Here is a 23,528-nt window from a genome sequence, read left to right as displayed (position 1 = left end):
TGCAAGTTAATGTAGCGCGGGCTGAAACCGGGTGCCGGCCATGGGACAGCATGCAGGTTTACGAAGGCAGGTTTACGGAGCTGCATGTGTGTTGGGTGCGGGAGATCCCACCCGCCCCGTTCTCAAGGGACCCCTGGTTCGCCTTCGAGGAAAGATACTCCCGAGCCGCTAGTTTTCGCGGCGAGAGACTCCATTAGCCAACCTCAGACAACAATGGATTAGATTCAAGGCAAGGTTTATAAATCATCTCTGTCTGCCCGTAACGTTGAGGCTCTTGGCTTGAGGGTACGTGCCGATTTCTGTTGGGGACATGCACCCTGGGTTGGGAATCTTGGGATAGCAGTGCTGAGACTACGAGTCATACCACCCCTTGCTGCATATTGACCTTCGGTGTGCCGAGAGAAGGGATATGGACTCCGTGTCTCCCTATGCGCATACTCTTTCTGTCACTGGACATGGCGTCTATACTCGATTGAAGAATGAGTTACGTGCTCCATGCGTCCTTTAAAAGAATGCGGGCAGAAGTTGAGGCACTTGATACGGCGGTCGTGGAAGCGTGTCTGCAGTAGAAACCTATCAATGTCTGCTTCAGCGACTCTAGTCATGTGTAAAGAACACGATTAGTCTTTCCCGTTGGTCACGGGGCCGGTTGCTCTCGAGGCAGAAGAAGAGATATCTCTCAGTTGCCGCTCGTAGGCGCATTCACCAAGCTTGCCCTCTATGCACTGAATGTAGCCGGGTTTCTTCTCCTTTGAGGATATGAAGGCCTTAACCGTTCGTTGCTCAGCCATGTATTCCCTATGACAAAATCACTCCAACTTTCAGAAAGAACTCAATAGCGCCTGATTGCCCCCGTCCGCTATTTTGTTTTCGCACTGTCCCACAAATTCCTCAGATAGTGTCATGCAATATCAGCTAACTCCCGACAGACATTGTTCTTCTCTCGTTTCCTTCAGGCCCTGCCACCCCTCACACCATCGGCTTATCATGCGCATGCTTATCAACAAACTTCTCCAGGTTCTTCGACATGTAATACGGCCGCTCCCTGCTTCCATCATTCCTCTGGCTGTCTTCACAGAAACTCAAGAAGATCGTCGTAATCGCCATCGAGAACGTCGACAGGAAAGCGGAGGCCGTCAGGTAGGAGAAGATGATGATGAAGATCAGAGGGACGGCGTAGTTGGCGAAAACCTGGTCCTTCCCTTCGAGATGGACCAGGAGACCGAGGCCGCCCAGTGTTGTGATAAGGACGATACAGAGTTTGCCGACGAAAATGAGGAAGGTGCCCACTTTGTGGACCACCACCATCCTAAACAAGTAGAGAGCGTGTGTATGAGCCATCGCGCTTTCTGAGAGGTTATCGAAGGTCAGTTGAAGTTCCACATACCTAACGATATTCGCAGCGATCAACTGCATAGCCATCCTCGCGGCCGTACAGAAACTGTATCCATAAACCGCAATCTCCACATACGCATTCTTCGTCAACATCTTCAGTATCGCCTCGATGCATTTGAAACAGCATTGCAGGCAGCAGAGCAAATATTGCGCTGCCTTGTTGCCCGTTCCCTTCAGCCTCCTCTGCATCTCGAAGATCACCAATCGGATCAGCTGTACGATGGCGATTAGGAGAGATCCTAGCGCCAGAGATCCGAGGTGGTAGCGGAATGTACGGCCGAGGGCGCGGATGACGGGGAAGGATGGGAGGTTCTTTTTGTCCCGTGCCCAGTACCATGTTGCTATCGATCCTACAGTGCGACATGACGTATTAGGAATATACCTCAAAAAGCGCAAAAACACAAATTTGGGGCTCTTACCTGCTATCGTAGTCTGCCCAATAGCGATAATCCAGTTATAAACCCAAAGGAACCCAAACGTAAAGTAAATCTGAAGATACTGCAGCGTAGGCTGGTTCTCGTATTTCTTTCCCGTCTTCGATAGCTGGTCGTTGACGTCGCCCTCCACCGCGGTTGTGATCTCCGTGCCTGATGTGGCCAGGAGCGCCATCACGGCCACGAACACGGCCATCCAGATGAGAATGACGGTGTACTTGAGGAACGGGAAGAAGACAATGAAGGGCATTGCGCGCAGGGCGGCGCTGGCTTCTTTGACGATTTTGGTGGCGAGGCGGATCCGCCGGCCCAGGCATAGGATAACTAGCGTTAGGATCAGAGCGATTCCTCCGGTGATGCAACCTATTCGACACAAGATTCTGTGAGCGCGGCTTCTAACAGATAGCACCGTTTCCTGAACATACCTAGAACCAGCAACAGCTTCTCATTATAGAGCACCGAATCGATTTGCGAAAACCCAACGCTCAGCATATTCTGATGCAACACCTTGATCCGCACATAATTGTAGATAAAGTAGAACCCCAGCGCCCACGCGACGCCGAGAACCACAAAGATGCTCCCCCACACCATCAACGACGCAAACCACTGCAGCAGCAGCATATAGAGGAACGCGAGCACGAACGAACCCCCGACGCAGACGAGGATGACCCACCAGTTCTGCGCAAGGTCTTGGAAGATCGCCGTCGCTGCGTCGCGGGCGTCCAGTTCCGCCGAAAAGAGCCGGGCAAACTCGAAGGAGTAGCCCGAGGCTGTGTACGTCTGGTTGTGAAGCGACGCGTTGGCGGCGGTCTGGATGTCGCTTAGCAGCTGCAATGGGATACAGCGGTTGAGGACGGCTTTGGATTCGATGGTCAGTGAGCAGTCGCCGCTTTGGATTTGGGCGGCCCTGTCGGAGACGGAGGCGGCGATGACGACGTCGTATTTGCAGATCACGGTGTTGTAGTCGGCTGTTACAGATGGGCATCCGTCGACGCAGCGGCGGTAATCGTTGTCGTTGAGGAAGTAGACTAAGTCTGTCTGCCCTCGGAGATCGCGGGAGGAGTCGGTGCCGTTGGGGGCGCCGCAGAGGTTCCCCTCGGAGTCGCGGCCGTAGATCAACCTGAACCAGTGTTAATACCACAGCTCCATCCTTCTGTGTGCCAAATCCCACGTTACTCACCTATCAACATTCCCATAACGAATCGAATAGTATCCCACAGCACACATAGCCGCAAACATGATCAGAAAAATAATCAACCAAATCACATCCCTACACTTCCGATTATAGATATTCTCCGCCCGTGGCGCCGGCTCCATCTCATACTTCGGGTTCCCTCCAGCGGGGGGACCGCCCCGCCCCTGCTGCTGCGGCAACGGCGCCGGGTATATCCCATCCTGGTTCTCCTGCGCGGTTCGCTGGATATACGGGTTCGGGCCAGCGGGGTATCCCTGCGGCTGCTTATAGTGCTGCTGCTGTGGGGGCGCCTGCTGGTAATGCCCTTGCGGTGGCGGCTGCCTGTACACGGGCTCGCTGTACGCATGTGAATGGGCAGGCGGGGCGGCGTACGGCTGTTGGGGGTAGTACTGCTGATGCGGCTGGGCTGGTGGGTAGAATCCACCGCCACCGCCCCCGGGGTGTTGTTGCGGGGGCATGCGGTAGCCCTGTGGCGGACCGCTATTCCGGGCCGCCGCCCATTGCTGGCCGTCGTCGTAGGCGGTCGGGTATACTTGGTGGGTATTAGGCATTGCGTCTGGCGCTGAGGGGGTTGGGTAGGACGTGGTGGGCGAGGAGTGATGGGGTTGATGGAGGGAAGAGGGGGATTGGAAAGTGCTAGTTCGGACTTTTATAAGGGAGGAAGCCGATGGACGGTTTTGTGTATGATGTTTATTGCTGCGGTTCAACGCAAGCCTGCTACTAACGATATATCCCTCTGCTCAACAGAGAGTGCGCTCTGCTCTACAGAGACCCCGAAACCTTCGTTTGCCAAGACAGCCGATCACACCCGAAAAAAGAGGCTTTCTGGACACCGACCTCGCCTTCTGTAGATGTCTATTTGGGCTTAGGGGCAGGTAAACACCCCTTGGCCTTTCAATCATTCCCGCAAACAGCGCCAAGAGAAAATAACGCTCACGTTTAATCAAAGTTAACGGGCGACTTTTCGGATTCGGAGCTGCTTACGGCACTCGAAAACATCTAAATTTAGTAGTAGGACTTCGTGATTTCGACGATTCCGACAGCGCGTTCTTGGACATTGACAGCATTCTTCTCGCCAGGGTTTTCTGAAAATCACCGAAAAACGCCGTCGGCGCATTCTCGGACTGCCAACGACTGAATGTGCTGCATAACACAATGTATCATTTATGATTCGGTATTTCGAAAGTGGTGACAACTTCTTATTTGCGTTTGAATCTCAAGGTCCTATTTACACGTACGCCGCCGCCCTCTAATATAATAGGGATGGATGTCCAACCATGTACCACCGCCCGTAAAGATACCTAGAGGAAAGCACTCTCATAGCTCCATAGTAACAGTCAACCCCTTCCCATGCACCAACAAAGTCGGCGGCAAGTCCTTCGTCAACAAATCCAGTTCCTGTAAATACGTCGTCGATCTCTCACTATTATCCGCCGTTCTATCAATCAAAAAAAAAGTCATACGGTTAAAGCGACGCAAAAGATATGGAAGAAAGGAGGAGAATAACAAACCCAGGCTCCGGCGCCGGCAAAGTCATCAAAACTACCGCCGTAGTCGCATGCCCCGACCAATGTTGCAACAATTCGTTTAGGATTATATGTTGCATGCGGGTTGGGAGGCTGTCGAATATCGGTATCTGTCTCCGCGATGGTGGTGACCGAACACCGCGAGATGATTCCGCATCACCATCGTAATCTTTGACGTTGAACGTGGAGAGGTATTCGCGGGAGAGACGTGTGCTTGATAATCGGGCGGATAGACGCCGTGAGGTATCGGTCGGGCTGATGTTCCGGGAGATTTCGCGGCAGATGCGTTCGTATTCGGGTGATGAGGAGGGGCCGGTGTGTGGGCGGAGGTAGACCATGTGTACCTCAGCCTTGGAAAAGATTATCTCTTCAGGTTTGTTGAAACAAAGTGTGTGAAATGGTGGAACGAGAAACTCACATCAACACGGAGACCACGCAGCAGTGCAGCCACCCTAACCCTCTCCTCCTCCGCATCCCCCTCAAACTCCACAAAAACCACCGTCCGGAGCTTATAGCTATCCCTCCAATGCGGGACCATATGCAAGATCGTTCCCAACTGCAGCACCATCGTGTACGATTCAAAGCTGTACGCTCCCCTGCCGCTACCCGATTGGGCTAGCTGCATTGGCCAGAGGTCGATGTACTGCGGTTTGGGTGGTTCTTTGGTTTGGGAGTCGGAGCCGCTGGAAGTGGTGCTTGAGTTGGAAGGGAGGAGTGGGGAGGCCTCGTTGGGGGATGTGAACATGACGTTGTCGGGGAAGGCTTGGGAGAAGCGGTTGGAGAGGAAGATCGAGAACCTGTGAATATCATCAGCTCTATCCCACACGCGCACTCGTGCCAATCCCATAATCTCACCGCTTATACTCCTCAACAGCATAACTCGTCAACCTCCCTTGCGCCATCCTCTTCCTCCTCACCTCCGGCCCCCTCTCCAACCTCTCGAACCCCCTCGCCACCGCAACCGCCTTATCCAACGCCAACGCGTCCTCAATAATCCCCACATAATCCGTCTCCGCGATCCCGTCGTCCAGATCGACGGAGTTGGGTAGGTCGGCAGCTAACGGGTCCCTGTTGAGTTCCTCGACTTGTTCCGCGAGGTTGTGTGCGGGGCTGGTGCGGGAGTACATGGTGAAGGCGCCGCCGGTGTGGGAGCCTGTGAGGGATTCCTCGTCTGAGTCGGGGGTGCGGCGGTTGCTTTCGAGGAAGCCTAGGGCCTGAAATGTGCAACATGTTAGCAAACCGCTCACTCACTGATACCCACGGCTGAAACATACGCCTCCGACTTACGATAATATTCGGCTTCATCCCACCCAGGCCGCCCCCCAAAAGCAAATTCTGCGCCCCAACACGCTCGTTCTGCGAAATCGTAAGCTGCACGAACGCCTTGACATGGGCGATATCGATGTATCGCAACCAGGCGGGGAGCTGCCTCTTGTAGTCTGGTAGCTTGGTAGTGAAGTCTCCTTTTATGATGTGACTTAGGACGAAGAGGCCGCCTTTTTTCATGTCGTTTAAGAACTGAGGGCCAGGAAGCGTTTATTAGATGTCGTTCATACGCTTCCTAACCGAGCCTGTGGACGCTTACCTTTATGAAAAGCAAATCCTGCCGAGGGTCTTGTACAAGGACCAATATCTGGGGACGCCAAAACTATCGAGGATACGATTAGGTTGCCGAATTGTCTAATGCCGTAACCGGGCATGCATACCTTGACATGATCCTTCCTAACGTCCAACCGCAGGAGATACTTCCGGACCTACGATCACCACCCAGTCAGCAAACGTACACACATCCCACCACATCCCATTCCTATCCTGACCTGATGATAAATCAAACTCTGCGTAACATCCCCCCAACTCTTCGGCGGCGCTGAGTAATGAATAACCACAAACAAAGCGCCTCCCAACACGCAGGAGTACATGGCGTGGATGTCATCTACGACAAACATGGCGACCAGGCAGCCGGCGAAACCCGAGGCGGCGGTGCGCCAGGAGAAGGTTTTGAAGGACGGGCGGAAGTTGGGGGAGCCGGAGATGCGGAGGAGGAGGCAGGCGAGGTTCAGGACTCCGAACTGAGAATGAAAAGGATTAAGGGGTGCGAGAAGAGACTGGGACGGCGCTCTGTGTTAAGCCATACCGTCAGCAGCGAAAACATCGCAACGTAAGGTGCAATCTTCGAAAGCGATGTAAGCGAGTAACACAATTAGGAGACGAGGGAAAGACAGAAAAGCCCACCTGATTCATATCGCTAACTGCGAACAGCGCAGCTTGGATCAGGCCGAACGTCAAGAAAATCGCCCATACAGGTTCATCCCCGCCCGACAGGGCTTCACGAGCTTTAGCAGGAATGGGAAGTAGATCGTCTATAAAGTAGTTTCACGAAGTATCAGTGGTGGTGAGGTCATATGCGTTCCGCTGATACCATCGACAATACCTCTGATGATCGCCTGCAACATCTTCGCAGCCCCAAGCAAGCTCCCCAACGCGGAAAAGAAACACGTAGCAGCGACACCCACAGCCACCAACGCCGGAACAATCGACACATCCTGCAAAACATTCAGATCGGTCCTCAACACCGCCCGATCGATCGACCCGGCAATCAACAGCGCCAGGACGACATACAAGATGTACGTGAACCCCATCGCGCGAATGGTCCCTTTTGAGATGGACTGGCTGGGAGTTTTTAGGTCGCCGCTCATGGAGGCGCCGGCGAGGATACCTGTGCAGGCGGGGAAGACGATGGAAAACACGGACCGTAGACTTTGCTGCACGCCTAAGTCGGTTGTGAAGTGGGGGAACAGGTTTGCGTGCAGGGTGACGCTGTTGAAGCCGTTGAAGTAGACGCTTGAGTCCGGGTCTCCGAAAGGTAGTCGCAGGGCTAGAGACCCCATTGCCGAGAAGGTGGAGACGAGAAGGGCGATCGCGAGCCAGACCGAAAGTCGACCAACGACCTATCAAGATACTCCACGTCAGACTCGCAATATTATACACTTGCGACAACAGAAGACATGAAACCTACCGCAGACCCCACCAAACACAACGCCACACAAAGCAGCCCCACACACGTCGCATACAACAACTGCCACCAAACCCCCTCCGGTAGCACCTTCCCCAACATCCCCTTCTCCTCCCCAAACGACGCCAACAGCGGCTCAACGAATCCCAACAGATTCAACACAGCCCCAAGCACCGTGCCTGAGTAAAAAAGCACGCCGATAGACCCGCCGAATTCGGGACCGAGACACCGTGATATGACATAGTATGGCCCGCCGCCGCCGACTTGCCCGTTGCTGGAGATGGCGGAGAGCGAGAGTGCTGTGGTGCCAGTGAGGAAGTAGCCGAGGGTGAAGAGGCCGATGGTGCCAACGAGACCGGATTGTCCAACCACCCACGGCAGCCGGAGGAACGCCAAGACTCCCTGGGAAACATTTTCGTCAGACTTCACGTTCTCACGACGATTACAAACACCGTCCACCCCAACCTACCCAAATAGACAGAAACACCGGAATAAACACCCCCTCAAAAGTACTCAGTTTCTTCGCCGTCGCATTTCTCGCCTCCAAGACCCGAGCACCCAGCGCTTGTGCAGAGGCGCTATTCGACGCGGGGTTGGAGACGGACTGCCGCCTGGCGAGTGCGTTGGAGAAGATATCGAGCTGGGTTCCGCCGCGGGAGACGAACTTCATGCGGCTTGTGTCCATCGTTAGTGGAGAAGCTGTGGTCTGTCGTCTGTCGTGGTGTTGTTGAGTGGCAGAGTGGGTAACCTGTCGTAGTATCGTGGGAAAATGAGGTTGGGTGGGGAACGAGGCGGAATTGAGGACCGAAACGTACTGTATATAGTTGAGAAAACGAGCGATTTTTGGGCAGGCTCAGAGCTCTCAGAGAGACGTGGGAACGAACGGCCGACCGATGAATCATCACCGCGTCTTTCTTTGATGGGAGTGTTTCAGGGGGCGCCCATTTCGACACTCTCAGACTGCCCCGTCGATTTGCTGTCAACCTTCGCCAACCAACCCATCCTCCCAATCGTCCAACACGGGAAAGATGACAAGAGGATATACAAATGTATTCACTCAGGAGTCCCATGACTCAATACATACATTCATAATTCACAAATATATCACTACGTACAAAGCAAGCCATAAGCGCATCAAAAAAGCAAACGGGCACCCCCACTCAATAACCCCGATCAGGCTCACAAATATTTATGATTTTTTCTCTGTTTTGTCGTCCATGTTCAGTAATACGAGGAAAATCGCAGATCTTGGTTTCGGGGGTGCGTCCGTGGAGGAGTTTCCAGAGATCTTCGCGTAGAGACGCCGGCTTGGCGCAGATGTTCGAGGTGAGCCAATGTTCTCAAGCGAAACCAAAGAACGTATTCTGAGCCTCCTGGGCAGCCGACGACCCCGGTGCAGATGAACTGTTCTTGGCAAACCCGAGGGCAGAGGCGTAGACGCTGTCGACCATTTCTCGGGTGTACATGGTCTTTGTGGGTGCTGCGGTGGCGCTAGAGGTTGACTTGGCTGAGGGGGATGGATGGGTTGCTGACGTCTGTTGAGCATCCGTACAATTATGAGTAAGGCATAATGGAAACAAACGCAAAGGAGAAACAAGCACTACCTGTCCCGCCTCAGTCGTTTCGGTCTTGTGAGCATTTCCGTTCTCAGACGTCATGGAAAAGTGAGGCGTGAACGGCGGAGATGTCGCGTTGTAGGTGAAGGCTTCGGACTGAGTGAAGCTGGAGCGCGGGTTGTAGGACGGATTTTTCTGTACACAGGCAAATCAGCCATTAAGACTTACAATGGTGAAAAAAAACAGCGAGTAGTACCTGGCGGGTATCGTTCCCAGCACCATCACCCTTCAACCCATCTCCAGCCTCCCTCGAAGACCTCCACTGGATCTGCGACTGGCCGGCGTGAGAGCCGTCATCAGCCGTAAACAATTCCGGTTCGGGTTCAGCCTGCGCTTGTTCTTCGTCGTTTTCATCCTCGATTTCGATGTTGATCAACTGCGGGTCTTCCGATACTTCATGTTGTTCGCTTCGCGTGATGTCCCTGCCTTTTGGGTTGCCTTGGACCGATGTGGCGCTCATCTGGTGGGGGCATTGAAGCTGATCAAAGAAGATTCTGTCAATACACCATCCCGATGTACGAAAGAAAGTCTAAATCAACAAAACCTTACCTCCGCCACATCCCTCCACTCGCTCCCCATCCCCCCAACCAGCGCCTCCAACGCCTCATTCCTCGCCAGAAGCGCTCTATTCGCCCTCCCCAACCCCTCATTCTCCCTCCACAGCTCCACCAACTCCGCATGCGCCTCCTTCTGCTGATGCTGGGACGGGGTAACCGATCCCTGCCTCGACCCACTCTTCTCCAGCAACGCCTGCAGCCGCATCGTCTCATTCTGCCACCTCTGGCTCTCATGTCGCTGCGCATCGAGTTCGGTGCGCAGGATAAGGACCTCCCGACCCAGATCCGCGTTCCGCATCTGGAGGGTGTTCACCACAACCGGGTTCACGTTCCCCTCCGCATACACCCCAACACCCCCCATACTCCCCCTCCGTTCCGCGGCATTCTGCCGATCCTCAAACTCCCTCGTGATCGCCTCCTTCGCCTCCATAATCCGTCTCCTCACAACGATATCCGACACCTGCGCGCGACGGTTGAGTTCGTTCGTAAACGCGCGACGCTGGGATTCGGCGCGCATGGCGAGCTCGCGGCCGTACTCGGCGGCGACGGCTTCGGCGAAGGCGAGGTTAGTGCGCATCTGGTGCTCGAGGAGGTGTTTGACGCGGGAGACGAGCGTGTCGTGGATGGGGGAGGAGGTGGGGATGTAGCCTTGCCGTTGGGGGTTGCCGTTTTGGTTGCCGAGCATCTGGTTGCGATAATCATTCAGAATGAACGACGGGTAAATGATGCATAGCGGAACCCTTCTTCAATAATCTTACTACACCCCACCCCCTCGACTCAAACCAACGCCATCCTATTCATCCCACCTACCATCTGAGACCCCCCCTCAGCAGCCGGCGCCATATGTCCCTCCGACTGGCTCCTCCTCAACCCCGGTTCATCACTCGGCCTCGACTTCAACGGGATAGTGTACGAGCTCAAATTCAGTGATTTCGCAGGGAGGCCCTGTTGGGTCTCGGGTGCGGTGGTGGTGGTCATCGGTGCCTAAACAAGATAATACGAAAACATGAACAGACTGCGTCCTATATTGAGGTACGGAAGCGAATACAGAGGACACATACGGTATTCCCAGCCTGCCACCCCCACCCACCCTGGACACCCGGCGCACCACCCCACTCGCTCTCCTTCCTCGCCACGCGTTCATCCGTAGATCTAGTCCCCGCGCCAACAGCACCCCAAACAGGCGCAAACTCCGGCGCATCCGGGTTAAGTCGCGCGATGCGTTGGGCTTCTTCATGGATGGCTGTTTGCTTGTCGGTTGTAGAACCAGCAGAGAGGGGTGCGGAGGTGTGGTCTTGCGGCCGAGGGGTGGGTCTTGTCTGCGGGAATAGGATATGTGTGATGGGTTTAGAGTGGTAGTTAGGTGGCATGTGAAAGTTTTGTTCAGATACTGAATCCTGGTACTAACCGAGGTATTCCTGACCGACGACCCCTGAGCATACCCAACACCCACATCAGCACCTGTCCCACTCTGAGCGTCCAACAGGTCTTGACCCTCGAACACCTGACCGCCTCGGAACGCTTCAGCTCCGTCCTTCCTTGGCTCGGTATCCCAGCGGGAGAAGCTCTGGCTTCGTTGCATATCGAGTGGGGTTTGCGGTGGTGAGAGGTGCGAATGAAGGGACGGCTGGTTCAGTTGACCTCGCTGGACCAGAGGGAATGTCTGGGAGGGAGGAAGGATGAGGACGCTTGCTGCACTCCTTGACTTTTCGAGCGGGAGTGGGAAGCTCTGGAGCTGCAGTGGAGCAGCGTTGTAAAGATCCCTGTTTTTCTGCTCTTCAGTGGGTGCTAGCCCGTGAAAAGGGAAGCAGAGCTGCCAAGTGGAAGTTCAAAAAGGCGGGCCTTATGCTAGCATAATATGACTATTTTTTCTTCCCAATATGAAATTAGCGCAAGGGTTTTCCCAATTGAGATGTTGTCCCGTGTGGTAAAACCAGAATGCACGATGACCAGAGACGGAGAGATGCGCATAGACACTCGTTTATAGCCTACATGATGGAGCAGCCCGTCACAGGCGCCGCATCCCACGCAGTGCGGGGGCGTCTTTCCTGGAGCAAAACGGGGACCGAAAACCCTTGACGGCATTTGTGCCTGTTGAAATTGGCTTTGACGGGGCCGTCAATAGACGACCCCAAGCACTTTCTCACTCCGAGACTTTCCACACTTTGCAAGTTAAATCCGGAGCTCCAGGATCCAGAATAGGCCAACCGATATGTATGTACTTATTATCGCAGACACCCATTAATAACCATCCATTAATAACTCAAAAAAGCACGTAATGTATGTGCATAATCCCACTCCAATCCAACCCATCATCCATAATCCCTTCCCCTGTCCTACACCCGCTTCTTCAACCACTCAATAGAGTCCGCCAATATCTCCCTCGACTTGGGTTCGCGGCACAGATCGTGTTGTTGGCCAGGCACGATGCGCAGCGTTTTGTCTTTTGCTCGGGATTTTGCATGGAGGAGTTTTGAGCCTTCGGGACTGTGTATGCGGAGAGAATAGGGATCGATTATAAGGGGAATTTGCGATAATCGGAGGCGTTTTCATGTAGTTGCGATATGAGAATGAGGCCTTACCTTGTAGCACGGTCGGCGTCTCCGTGAATGACGATGAATGGGGTCTCGACGTTCTCTAGGTTCTTTTGCAATCTGGTTTTGATTGGGAAAATGGCGATCAGTAAATGGTTGATCACAGTGGCCCCGACCCTCTTCGAACCGGCTTACCTTTCAAAACCTCTCAGCAGCGCCAACGCGGTGCCGATGCGCAGGCGTCCGTGATACGTTAACGGATCTTCAGATGAATCGAGGAAGGAAGATGTAAGCATCCCATGGTCCATCATCAGCCAGTCCATCCCACAATGATCACTCATCATACCCTCAAAGAAAAGCTCTTCCATCCTCGGATCCGTCGAATTCTTCCCCCGATTCGCCTCCGCAAGCGGCAAAAAAGGTGTGAAATACGACAACCCCTTGGCAATCAATTCCACCACATACGACGGCCTCGAGTCCGCCGCCGCGTCAACCAACGGACAGAGCACGACCATCCCGTCCGGTTTCGCTTTCGGGTCTTTGCCGTACGTCACGGAGTAGGTCAGCAGGATGAGTCCCGCCAACGACCCGCCGAGCAGAAACACTTTTTTGGATTTGGTGGGTGGGAGTTTTTTGACTACTTCTAGCAACACGGTTTTCACGGCGTCTACTTGCTCGTCAATGGACGTGAACGCTCCATGCAGTCCGGAAGACCGTCCGTGCCCTATCAAATCGATATTCGTAACTCGGAACCCAGCGTCCAGGATAGCCTTCGGCCACGGTGTCGCCGCCCATCGCGTCGCATGGTCATGCAGCCCATGCACCTGAATGACATCAGCCACCGCTGTCCGATCGCTCCTATCCCATGTCGCGCTGAAGATCTTGTGCTCGTTGAAGTCGGTGTGCCTGTCGCCCGTGAAGTAGGGCTGGCGTTCGAAGGCTTCCTCTTCTTTTGTGTAGGGGATGTTGAAACGGTCGAGATGGCCGTCGAGATGGCCGATGCCGAGGGACTCTTTGACGAGGGTGGGGACCCAGGGCTGGACCCAGGAGTTCTTGAGGATGAAGGTCATTATGCAGCCACTGGGGGAGTGTGGATAGCAGGGGGTCCACTTTTCGGGGCGGTTTTGGGCAGGGTGTGAAAGCGGCCTAGTTTCGATCTGACGCGTGTGTCACAGTCGCTCTCCGCTCTGCCCCGTTTCTCGAAGGCTGAAATCGGGCTCATCAACATCAGAAGCTTCCCTACTCAGCGCAACCAACGTTGAAACTTGGAGAGGAACCATAAGTCTCCTGGAACGTGGGGTCCGCTGGCTCTCGACCCGGGGATTATCGAGCGAGAAACCTGCCGTAAAATCCGGAAACTGTGCTAGCTTTGCAAGCGTGACGCTCTGTACTAAGGACAAGGGACAAGCACTTTATTTAGATCGACCGACTCTGGCTCGCCTTGTGAGCTTAGGCAGCGTCATTGGCTACCCGTTGCACGTGCCGCCGGAGCAGGCAATCCCTGAGCGGGGCCAAGAAGACATTCTCCGGGTCGGCAGGTGGAGTACCGCCTTTAGTCAATGGTCCATGTTCTGAGCCGCGAGCAATGGCCACACTCGAAGCGTTTCCAGGCCGCTAGCAATGGCCAATCCTTAGGGAAGAACAGGAAGACACGTCGCCGAGCGAAATAAAGACCGATGGAATAGAGCGAATGTCGGGATCGCGTCCGTCTATGTCCATGCATGCGGCGCAGGGACGAGATTGTGAAAAATAGGACGCGATCCCAAAACTTCAATACTGTGGGCGTACTCCAACCTGTGTCAATATATCGTGCGAAACGTGCGGCAAGAAAGGGAACGTTTCCCAATGGAGCATGGAGTTTCTGAGGCACGAAGGAGCTTCTTACGATCATGGACAGAAATGTTCTTGTATATGCTATCCGGTTCGATGGTAGCTGTTCAAAGCAGACATCAGAATCCAGCAACTGAGGCGAGCCTCTCAATAACGTCTGAAGACTACGACTGCTATTGCATCACGACCACCGCTATGAGACTACTACAATTATGTATAGCAACCCTTGTTTGTCCATCTTTGTCTATATTCTCCCGTTTTCCTTCAACTTTTTAATTTCTTCCTCCCTGTTTCAGACGCCCACACACATATTTACAACTTCCTGGACCGGCAGTAGCCAGGAGCCCCGCCCACACACATCTCAGCGTTCAGCCCGGCCGAGGCAGATATCGGGGCCTGGGAGGCGTGTGTCAATCTCGATGATGTGCTCCTGAGCAGCGAGAGGAGCTGTTCGTCGGCCATGTTTTCGTTACACGATGTTGGACTTTTTATGCGACATCCATGAGTGATCCAATCAGAGCTCTTGTAGCATCCTCCGCGTTCGGCAAATGATCTCGAGCCATGTCATAGTTAGGATCCGCCCCTGCACGTACGAGAGCCTCGATGGCGCCGTCCAATTGGTTTTGCACCACGACATGCATGAGAGCGATATCCAGACTGGCAGCTCCGGCGGCTATGAGCTCTTCTATGAGCGAGACCTTGATCTCCTCTCGATCGACACCCACCACCAATACCGCTGATGTATCTCCATCGAAAACGTACATAACCAAGTCCAAGTGCGCTCCTTTTAGCGCGGCTAGGCGGCATAGGTACCCCTCTTGGTAGTTTTTATCGGGTTCTGCTCCGTTCTATGCGCAAAATCGCACCAAATCCACATTCCCTAGTTTCAAAGCCTGTCGGGATCTGTCCTGAATCTCATTCGACGTAGGTCCTAAACTCAACAGATGTTTGACGATTGCTAGGTGGCCGGCCGCTGTCGCACATACCATAGCTATTTATAGAAGTCTCCACCCCCAAGATGAGACCATGGCTCTCCATGCGAAGAAGCGCGTCAAGACGTCCGTGCCGGGCTATGGCGCACCCCAAGGTGAGGAGGAAGTAGTCGTCCCACTCCGGATTGCTTCGAATGTACTCACCTAGAAATGCGAGGAGATGGTCGTCTGGAAATCCGGCTAGGCGGTCTTCCACGACGCCTGGGACGCTACGACGAGCGAGCCTGAGCGCCAGGGCCCTGGGCGACAACAAGCGGTAGATGTGCGAGACGCTGAGGGCGGAAAGGAGAGTTGGGCTGTCGCACTGCAAACCGATCGAATAAGGTGGTCATTGAAATTGGGCATCTTTTGGAGATATTGGCCAGCTGGGAAGCCTTGCAGGAAGGATAAAGACTGTCCAGCGCTAGTGATACTGCATATATCAAGTTAGAACTACATGCAGATTACGTAATCGAGCCCCTTTAGCTAAGTGGCATAGCGTCTGCCTCGTAAGCAGAAGGTCGCGTGTTCGATCCACGCAGGGGGCAAACTCTGGTGCTGTCGTTTTGTTTTTTTTTTCTCCTGCCGGGGGCAGACGTATCCTCTCCTGAAGTATCATCAGCGGTCCTGTCGAAACTAGAGGCTAAACTCAGGAAACGCTGCGATGCTTCGAATTCTTGCGACGCGGCGGTATCTGGACCTTGTATCAGGAAGGGATCGCTCCTGCTTGACGCAGATCCAGATGCGGATTCCCATGTTTCAGTGAGGAGAAGTAAGGAGCCCACACCAAGTCGTAGTCCAAGATAGCCTTCCGTTTCCGATCATGTTCTTTTTCAAAAAGGCACACGTCGGTGCAGGTCCCGTGCTCCCTGCGTAAACCACAACGTTGCTTCCACGTGCCGTCGGCGTCCAGATGGAGGTATCGTTGGTCATCCAAGCCGAAGTCGGTATTTGAGCGGCGGTTCATGAAAGGCAAGGTCAGGCAAAGGTAAAGGCAAAGGTGAAACGTAGGGACCTCCAGGATCAACGATTACATTCCGGATCTTTCGGCCCAAAATGTTCTACAAGGGGTTCCTCACAAACACGTTATGCTTCCTTATTCTGGCCCTACTGAAGCTGTGAGGGAATTGCTGAAGCCGAAGGTGTCGCCATACAAGCATCCGCTGCAGCGCCGCAAGGGCCCCCCAAGCCTGCTCATTCGCACATGGCTCCTGCTTCCAGTGTCCATGTCGGCATGCACTTCTGCACGTACGGGTGGGTTGGTCCTTACCTTGCGGTACGCGCATTATCCAGGCGATTCCAGGGATATCTATCCGCCAGGCTGAACCCTGAATATAATAGCGACGTACACCTACCTGCCAAACCCAAATTCGCCCCCAAACCCGCAAGTGGTTCAACCCCAGACCCAGAGATGTTGATGGTGACTGTACGAAACAAAGTAGGTCCTTCCTAGCTACCCACCGCAAACTTACCTGCCGAGCTGCTGCCTTACGCGCATTTTACCTTCCTGCCGTGTTTACCCTGCCGTGTTTAAAAGAATAACCTGACCAAAATTCAGGTCACTCCGAGACGTACTTACACACCTAAAGCACATCCAGATTCCACTAAGTAGGCAACGCGTTATTACGCGACCTCCCGAAAGAGAGTTGTGTGAGACAAACTCCTGAGGCGAAAGGAACCTGAGAGTGGACGAGACCAGGTGGGGCCTTTTATATACTATGGCGGAGCGGGAGGTGGGCGGGACTTGGAAGGACATTTCTGCGCCATAGCAATTTCGCGAAACATGACGCCAAACGCGCTGTCAAGCATCGTCAATCGCATCACGTAAGCGACTTGAACTTCAGTTTCCGCTTCAGGTTTGCCGCCTCTCGTTGACAATGTTCCGAACTTGCAAGATATTCAACATGCTCAGACTGTTGGTCTTCGCGGTTGCGCTTCTTGGCAGCATTGCTGCGGTGTACGCCGAGTGCAGCGGCGGGTTCAATTTCACTTGCCCTACAGGTTCGGGTGGCCCGGTGTGGTGTTCTATATGTAGAAGGGAGATGCTAACCCGGCGAGAACCATTAGGCCATTTCATCAATGGAATCAAAGGTTATGTGCAAAATGGAGGTTATACTCTGTTGGGATTGTCCTGTACGGGTGGTACTACGTACGGAAACTACAGCGCTACAATCCCTGGTACGTCAGGTCGCATGCAAATCTATGTTCAGATGGGTCCGAACGTGCGGCGCTAACCGCGTATTTCTGCAGTAAATGTCAGTCTGTCCATGGACGAGCAGGGCTCCGGGAAGTACTGGATGGTTGGACTAGAAACCGTGCAGGCTACGTGCGCCAATCAGGTCTTGTCCTTCCAGTTGTCACAATATGATGCAAGCGGCTATTACAGCCAAAGAACGTATACGACCCAGACCTACCCATCCTGGCGTACGACAAGTTGCTCATCCCAACCATCGCAACAATATGTCAATTCAATCAGTGCGATTGCGACATCCCCGTTTCTCGCTGGAGTTACGGTTTCGTGCACGGATCCCTACGCTTGGACCCCCTTCCCCAATCCCGTTCTGGTCCGCGCCTACGGTGCTACAACCATCACTCCCAAGATATTTCAATACACCTCAAAGCGAGTGGGCGACAACGGCACAGTATGGACACTCGGGGGAGATCCAACAACAGCGAGTCAGTTTGGGTACTTTGCGATGAACGGTGTCATGGCGTCTACATGCACACAAGCAGATATCAACAACGGGAACCTGACGTTCGTTGCGGTCGGCCAAACGGGTGACGGCGGGTACTATAGCCCCAATCCAAGGTATCCGAATGGTCCCGTTCAGACGTACATATACACGCCCGTCAGCACCAGCAAGTATTTCGGTGGTTCGGTACGTGAGAGCCGAGCGCATTGGCCTGTGAGGAAGAAGGATCCCAAACTCATGACTTGGCGATTTGACAGATACGAGATGGGAGCCAATACTATGTTCCGTACCTTTCAATCAGCATCAAGTTGAATTGGGCGCCGACTGTCGCAACTCCGGCAGCACTGCTTACCGCTCAAAACCAGCCCGTGCTGCTGGACACTGCTTTCCTCCGGGCCACCGATCAAGAAGAAAGTTCCGACAACCTGTTATGGGCAGTAACCGATTCGTCTTTCCGTCGAACTGGGAGCATTTTTGTCCTGCCGCCAGACTTATCGTCTAACGCAGTCATTCTAGGCGACGGAGCGACATTCCGACAGACCGATGTGTCCGCTGGGAAAATTTACTTCGTTCCCGTGGCAAGCTTTACTGGCAGTTTCTCGTTGGCGTTATCGGTCACGGACGGTGTCAAGCCTGTCCCAGTCACCTTGCAAGGGGTGATCGCAACCCCCAACTGGGCTTCCAAGCCGGTCAGATGGGTCTGGCCGAAAGGCACAGCGCCGAAGATTCTCGGGTTGTCCAGTTTGGCAAATCCTGACCCCAGCGGGAACCTCACCGAGATCAAATGCACGATCAAAGCACTCGATTCGGTGGTCCTGAGTGTGCTCACCAGCACGGGATGGATGCCGTTGGCCGTCGGAGACGAGTTCGCGTTCAGCAAGGTCGCTTTCCGTCAAATCCAGATTGGTGTTCCCAGCGGCTTTGTTGGAAACGCATCGTTCACTTACAACGTCATCGGCACCTCGCAACCAGGCAGTGATCCCACATCCGGCACCATTCAGATCGTCTCCGATGGTCCGCCCACGATTACCCTAAAGACCATCACTGCACCGCAGGTGTCTAACCGGATAATCGTCAACAGCACCTACTTTCTCGCGTCGGACGTCGAGACTTGGGATCCGGCTGCGATCCGGATGTCGCCATATGCGTACTCCTCTGCTATAGGCATGAATCTGCAGATATTCAGGAACGGCCAATGGGCAAGCGCGTACTTTACGGGAATAACATTCAGTCAGGCGGATTTCAACGCTGGCAACATCGGCATCGTCTTCGATAGTTCGCAGACCGGCTATGGGTACTTTGAAATGTTTGTGTCGGATGGTGTCAATCCCGCAGTCATTGCCAGATTGCCTGTCAACCATGTGGCTGCCCCCAGAGTGACCTTAACAGGATTGACGATCTCATTCAACGGGTCGGTGACACTCTCTCCTACTTACGTCTCTGCCACGAGCTCGTATGCGGCGGCTGCTAGTCTTGTCTACACCGTTACCAAACTCCCCGCTTCAGGAACGCTGTTAAACGGTAATGTCTCTCTGGCGGTTTCGTCCCAGTTCAAGCAGGACGATATCCAGAATGGAAGATTGCAGTACACGACTTCAGCGTCCTATAACGGGAGCACCACGCTTGGCCTCGACCTTTCCGACAGCGTGCAGGTTTCCCACATCGACTATCCGATTCACGTTAATGCGGTACCGTATCTTCCGCCCGTGGGCACACTGTCTTGTGCCCGTGGATCGTTCCTGGTTCTTGATGCGTTGCAAACCGTTGATCCGGATAGTTCACCGTTCAACATCACCTTTGCATTGACTGCAGTGCCGCTGCTTCATGGCTGCATTGAGAAGTGGACTGCAGGAAGGTGGGGCTGCGTCACCACTTGGACACAGAGCGATCTGAATACTAAGAATATCAGGTAAGTATCCGCGTCCCCAAGCAATATCATGTGTTATTCCTTTGGTCACACCTTACTCAGGTATACCGCGGCGCCGAATAACACCTACCTCGGACCCGAGATCATCCAATTCACCATCAAAGACCTTATCGACACCCACCCGGTTCCGATCACGCTGAACATGACGATCGTCCCAGCGCCGGTGGTGCCTGTGAATCAATACGTAGTTCTAAGCGCCGTGACCGGCGGAAAGCAGACATCTGTTCTCTCATCCTCGAACCTCCTGGTGTCGTCCACTGATACGGGTCCTGCTGCACTCACCTACACCGTGACCGGCACGACACTTCCCCCCGGCTCGCTGTTCTTCGAGGTCTTCCGGGCGGGATTGTGGATCCAAGTTCCTGTAAACGGGATATTCACGCAAGATGAAGTCAACCAGCAGTTTGTCCGGGTGACCCGAACCGCACCCGCCGAAGACATCTTTGTGTGGAACCTAACCGCCGCTAGTCCACTCAGCCAAGCGACGATCGGTTTCAAGGTGCGCTATCACCTGTTCCCAACCATCACGACAAACGTCCCTTTGGTGGTCAATTGGTACTCTGGCGCGGATATTAGGAACTCGTCCCTGAATGTGTCCAGTACATCTGTATTCAATCGGTCCGCTTTTCTGTACAATGTGACGACAAAACCTGGACGGGGAGATTTGTCGGCTAAGGTGTTTACGCAGGCGATGTTGGACGCGGGACAGGTGCGATATACGCATCTCAGGGACAACCGGCCTATCAATGTTACAGATTCGTTCAACTTCACGCTTTCCGATGGAGTTGGGTATGTGACCAATCCTTTGTTGCAGATGTTGGGCGGAAACTGAAACTGACGCACTCTCAGCACGGCAATCAATGGCTCTTTCACCATAAGTTTCCACAACGTGGCCCCGTCGCAATTATACAACAGCACTTTGGCGTCGTACCCCACCTCGCCAACTCGCCAGCTCACAGCCGACCTGCTGTCCTGGTCCGACCCCGACGGGCCGCAGGATCTCTCGTTCGTGCTGACGAGCGTGCCCGTCGGCGGCAACCTCACGTTGAACGGCACGATGCTGACGCCCGGAGACGGATGGACGTACACCAACATGAACTCGCTCTTCGCGGCTTCTGGTCTAGCCACCCAGTCTCTGCAGCCGCTCTCGCTGACGTTCACATACATGGTGTTGGACGGTCTGAACGCGCCTGTTCCCGGGTTTTCTAACATCACGTTCATACCGCCTCTGATTCTCCCCACGGTCCCCAAAGTCATCCTCTGTGATACCGCGAGGAAGGATATAAACGTTTTTTCCTGCTTTATCGACAAACAGTATACGAAGGCCGTATCCTGGTTCCCGCCCGGTAGCATCACGTGGAAGGTGCCTCCATATTCCTGGACGATGTACTGGTTCGACACGTCGTACAGCATGTTGAGCGGCAGTTATTCCCAAAACTCGGTTGCGGCCGGGCTGATTATGCAAAGATACCAGGCGGGCCTTACTGGCAAGACAGAAACCTTCCAGCTGGAAGTCACTGACAACTTGAACCCGTCGCAATGGATATCATACGTTTTCCAGTATCAGTCCCGCCCGTACGTGCAAAACAACGAGGTGACATTCGGCTACGCCGCCAAGGGAGGCTTGATACCGACCTCGGCGCTCTCGTGGCTCGATCTGGACAACACGACAGACACGTTGGCGTTCACGCTCCTCAGCCAGCCGTCCGAGGGCGTCGTGGAGTCTTACGACAATGCCACGGGCAGCTGGGTAACGGCGACGAACTGGACGATGGCCGACGTGGGACGGAACTGGCTTCGAGTCCGATTGCCGTCCACATACCCCTCGCCCACACCCCCCACGTTCAATTTCACATACCAGATCACCGACGGCATATGGACCGTCCCGGCGGCCCCGTTTATGATCTACATTGACGATATGCCGCGAGTAACTGTTAACCAGACCCTAGCTGTCAACTGGGGGCAAATCGACCAATGGACCCCAATTTCGAGCCAATACCTTTATGTCGCCGACAACAATCAGCTTAGCCTAATCACCGTCGTGGTGAGTCCCAGAGTCGGCAGCCTGGCATACTCCATGTTTTCATGGCAAGGCAGGACGTCGACACCGATTTACAACGCCACGTATTGCACATGCAACTTCAGCATGCCGTGCACCGCGCCAGTGTCGCCGTGCCGATATACATTCTCCGTCGCGGACCTGATGATGTCTGACAGGGCCAACCAGGTCCAGTACAGATCCGTGGATGTTGGGTCCGGGCTCGATGGATTCGATTACATGGTGTCCGACGCGCACAACGTCGTCGGTCCGTTCCATTTTGGAATCCAGTTGTATGGGAAATACCAATTTCGCAACGACATCGATCCTGCGGGAGTTCACATCGTCACGCCCTTCAACAAAAGCGCCGTCGTCTCGTCCGCGGCCCTGTACGCGTATGTCCCGAAAGGTGAACTGACGGGCCAGACGGTGACGTACCGTCTCAAATACGATTTACCAACGTATGATTTGGGCTTTGCGCTCGAGCTGCAACGGATCGGGCCTGATGGATTGACGACGGTTTGGTCCTCCGTTATGCTTGCGTCCACGGTGTGGACACAGGATGACATCAACGACGGGAATCTAAAGGTGAGACATATTCCGACGTCGCCGGAGGCAACCTGGAACTATTATGTATACTTCGAGATATCAGACGGGTACCACACTGGGGAAGGCTTGCTCATCTTAGAGTTCGGGAAGATTCCATATGTAGGGGACTTGTCAATTCCATTCGATCGGGGAATCATGGGACTAACTTCTTCCCCTACACTGCATAGACAAAAGTCACTGCGGCCGTCCTTCTGCCCGGCGAGTCGTTCACCCGTGACTTTCAGATCGTCAAGCCCGACGCGAACAAAACTTTGTCCTTCCAGGTCGCGTCTCTAGACACAACCGGGACGCTCACCTTCCAGCGACAAAACGCCAACGGCACCATCATGGGTACGCCACTGACCGTGGGCGACAACTTTACAGAAACAGATACAGCAACCCTGCTCGTGACTGTCGGGACTTCAAACCCAACGTGGGGATCGAGCGTCTTGACCCTGTCGGTGACGGACGGAGGAACAGACCCTGTGCCGGTGTCATATACCTTCGTTGTCAAGGCTCCGTTGGTATGGCTCCGTGATGCGCCGATTGCTGTGGCTGTCAAAGCCCCGTTCGTTATTGATGGGGCCGATCTGACAGCGACGGAAGTAGATGCCACCGTGTTCGGCCTGAATGCGAAGGGCCCCTTGCACTATCAGATTGCGTCGCTTGCAGGACCGCGCGCCTATACACGCACCGAGGCATGGGCGGGTAACATCCTTAGCATAGTCGCTACGCCAGGCCGGAAAGAGATGGTGTTGGAGACCCTGTCGGAGTACGCTCAGAGATCGATCGTGGCAAAGAAGACGCTCGTTGTGTACGGTGTTCAGGCACCCACTCTGTCGGCTGGCACGCTGACGATGCTGACACCTGGAAGTTCGGCACTGCTGCCCACGCACCTCAATTTGACCTTCGACGGCGGTGCGACCATCATTGGCAGTCTCAACTACGGTGTAAAAATAACGATTCAAAGACTTCCGGAATTCAACCTGTCGGTCCACAGACGAGCCATCACAGCGGCACTAAACACCTCCACCGGCGTCGCAGTCGACTCCTCCGCCCATATCTTGACCAATTTGATGGTAGGCGACGAGATCACCGTCGACGACTTGCTCGACGGGATCATCCTCATCGAAACCACCGACCATTCATACGGCAGCACAAGCCTGAGGCTGCAGGTATCCGACGGCGTCTATTCGAGCTTCACCACCACG

General features: G+C 54.1%; 5 protein-coding genes and 1 non-coding gene across 6 annotated transcripts; 2 read left to right on the top strand and 4 right to left on the bottom strand.

Annotated features, from left to right (window-relative positions):
* Positions 1 to 757: 757 nt before the first annotated feature.
* Positions 758 to 3,931, bottom strand: EV422DRAFT_235679 (plasma-membrane choline transporter-domain-containing protein). The gene is made up of 5 exons (XM_053065603.1): positions 3,010 to 3,931; positions 2,255 to 2,949; positions 1,815 to 2,192; positions 1,388 to 1,745; positions 758 to 1,309 (listed from the first exon to the last, which is right to left on the bottom strand). Exons 1-5 carry the CDS (start codon positions 3,573 to 3,575, stop codon positions 970 to 972), a joined length of 2,337 nt encoding a protein of 778 aa, XP_052928558.1. The 5' UTR covers positions 3,576 to 3,931; the 3' UTR covers positions 758 to 969.
* Positions 3,932 to 4,152: 221 nt separating this feature from the next.
* EV422DRAFT_516413 (amino acid permease-domain-containing protein) lies at positions 4,153 to 8,411 on the bottom strand. Its single transcript, XM_053069379.1, has 13 exons — positions 8,033 to 8,411; positions 7,567 to 7,965; positions 6,982 to 7,498; positions 6,783 to 6,910; positions 6,685 to 6,720; positions 6,368 to 6,619; positions 6,257 to 6,304; positions 6,136 to 6,198; positions 5,838 to 6,068; positions 5,406 to 5,764; positions 4,969 to 5,347; positions 4,536 to 4,900; positions 4,153 to 4,462 (listed from the first exon to the last, which is right to left on the bottom strand). The coding sequence occupies exons 1-13, from the start codon at positions 8,246 to 8,248 to the stop codon at positions 4,342 to 4,344; spliced, it is 3,114 nt and encodes a 1,037-aa protein (XP_052928557.1). The 5' UTR covers positions 8,249 to 8,411; the 3' UTR covers positions 4,153 to 4,341.
* Positions 8,412 to 8,621: 210 nt separating this feature from the next.
* EV422DRAFT_617315 (uncharacterized protein) lies at positions 8,622 to 11,629 on the bottom strand. The gene is made up of 7 exons (XM_053074004.1): positions 11,145 to 11,629; positions 10,798 to 11,055; positions 10,547 to 10,720; positions 9,729 to 10,421; positions 9,376 to 9,657; positions 9,168 to 9,314; positions 8,622 to 9,098 (listed from the first exon to the last, which is right to left on the bottom strand). Exons 1-7 carry the CDS (start codon positions 11,316 to 11,318, stop codon positions 8,904 to 8,906), a joined length of 1,923 nt encoding a protein of 640 aa, XP_052928556.1. The 5' UTR covers positions 11,319 to 11,629; the 3' UTR covers positions 8,622 to 8,903.
* A 308-nt stretch (positions 11,630 to 11,937) lies between these two features.
* On the bottom strand, positions 11,938 to 13,437 carry EV422DRAFT_516404 (Alpha/Beta hydrolase protein). The gene is made up of 4 exons (XM_053069378.1): positions 12,617 to 13,437; positions 12,466 to 12,532; positions 12,319 to 12,390; positions 11,938 to 12,223 (listed from the first exon to the last, which is right to left on the bottom strand). The coding sequence occupies exons 1-4, from the start codon at positions 13,338 to 13,340 to the stop codon at positions 12,073 to 12,075; spliced, it is 1,014 nt and encodes a 337-aa protein (XP_052928555.1). The 5' UTR covers positions 13,341 to 13,437; the 3' UTR covers positions 11,938 to 12,072.
* Positions 13,438 to 15,547: 2,110 nt separating this feature from the next.
* Positions 15,548 to 15,619, top strand: EV422DRAFT_t38. The gene has a single exon. It is a non-coding gene; the product is annotated as a tRNA-Thr (tRNA).
* Positions 15,620 to 16,714: 1,095 nt separating this feature from the next.
* Positions 16,715 to 22,575, top strand: EV422DRAFT_235488 (uncharacterized protein). The gene is made up of 9 exons (XM_053065602.1): positions 16,715 to 16,895; positions 16,967 to 17,072; positions 17,139 to 17,249; positions 17,322 to 17,950; positions 18,022 to 19,673; positions 19,734 to 20,480; positions 20,541 to 22,317; positions 22,382 to 22,437; positions 22,506 to 22,575. Exons 2-8 carry the CDS (start codon positions 16,976 to 16,978, stop codon positions 22,415 to 22,417), a joined length of 5,049 nt encoding a protein of 1,682 aa, XP_052928554.1. The 5' UTR covers positions 16,715 to 16,895; positions 16,967 to 16,975; the 3' UTR covers positions 22,418 to 22,437; positions 22,506 to 22,575.
* The last annotated feature ends 953 nt before the right edge of the window (positions 22,576 to 23,528 follow it).

This window comes from Fimicolochytrium jonesii (assembly GCF_025526975.1).
Source record: "Fimicolochytrium jonesii strain JEL569 chromosome Unknown EV422scaffold_3, whole genome shotgun sequence".
Classification (NCBI taxonomy): Eukaryota; Fungi; Chytridiomycota; class Chytridiomycetes; order Spizellomycetales; family Powellomycetaceae; genus Fimicolochytrium; species Fimicolochytrium jonesii.
Note: the sequence above shows the minus strand (reverse complement) of the source record. Positions and strands in the feature narration are given on the sequence as shown.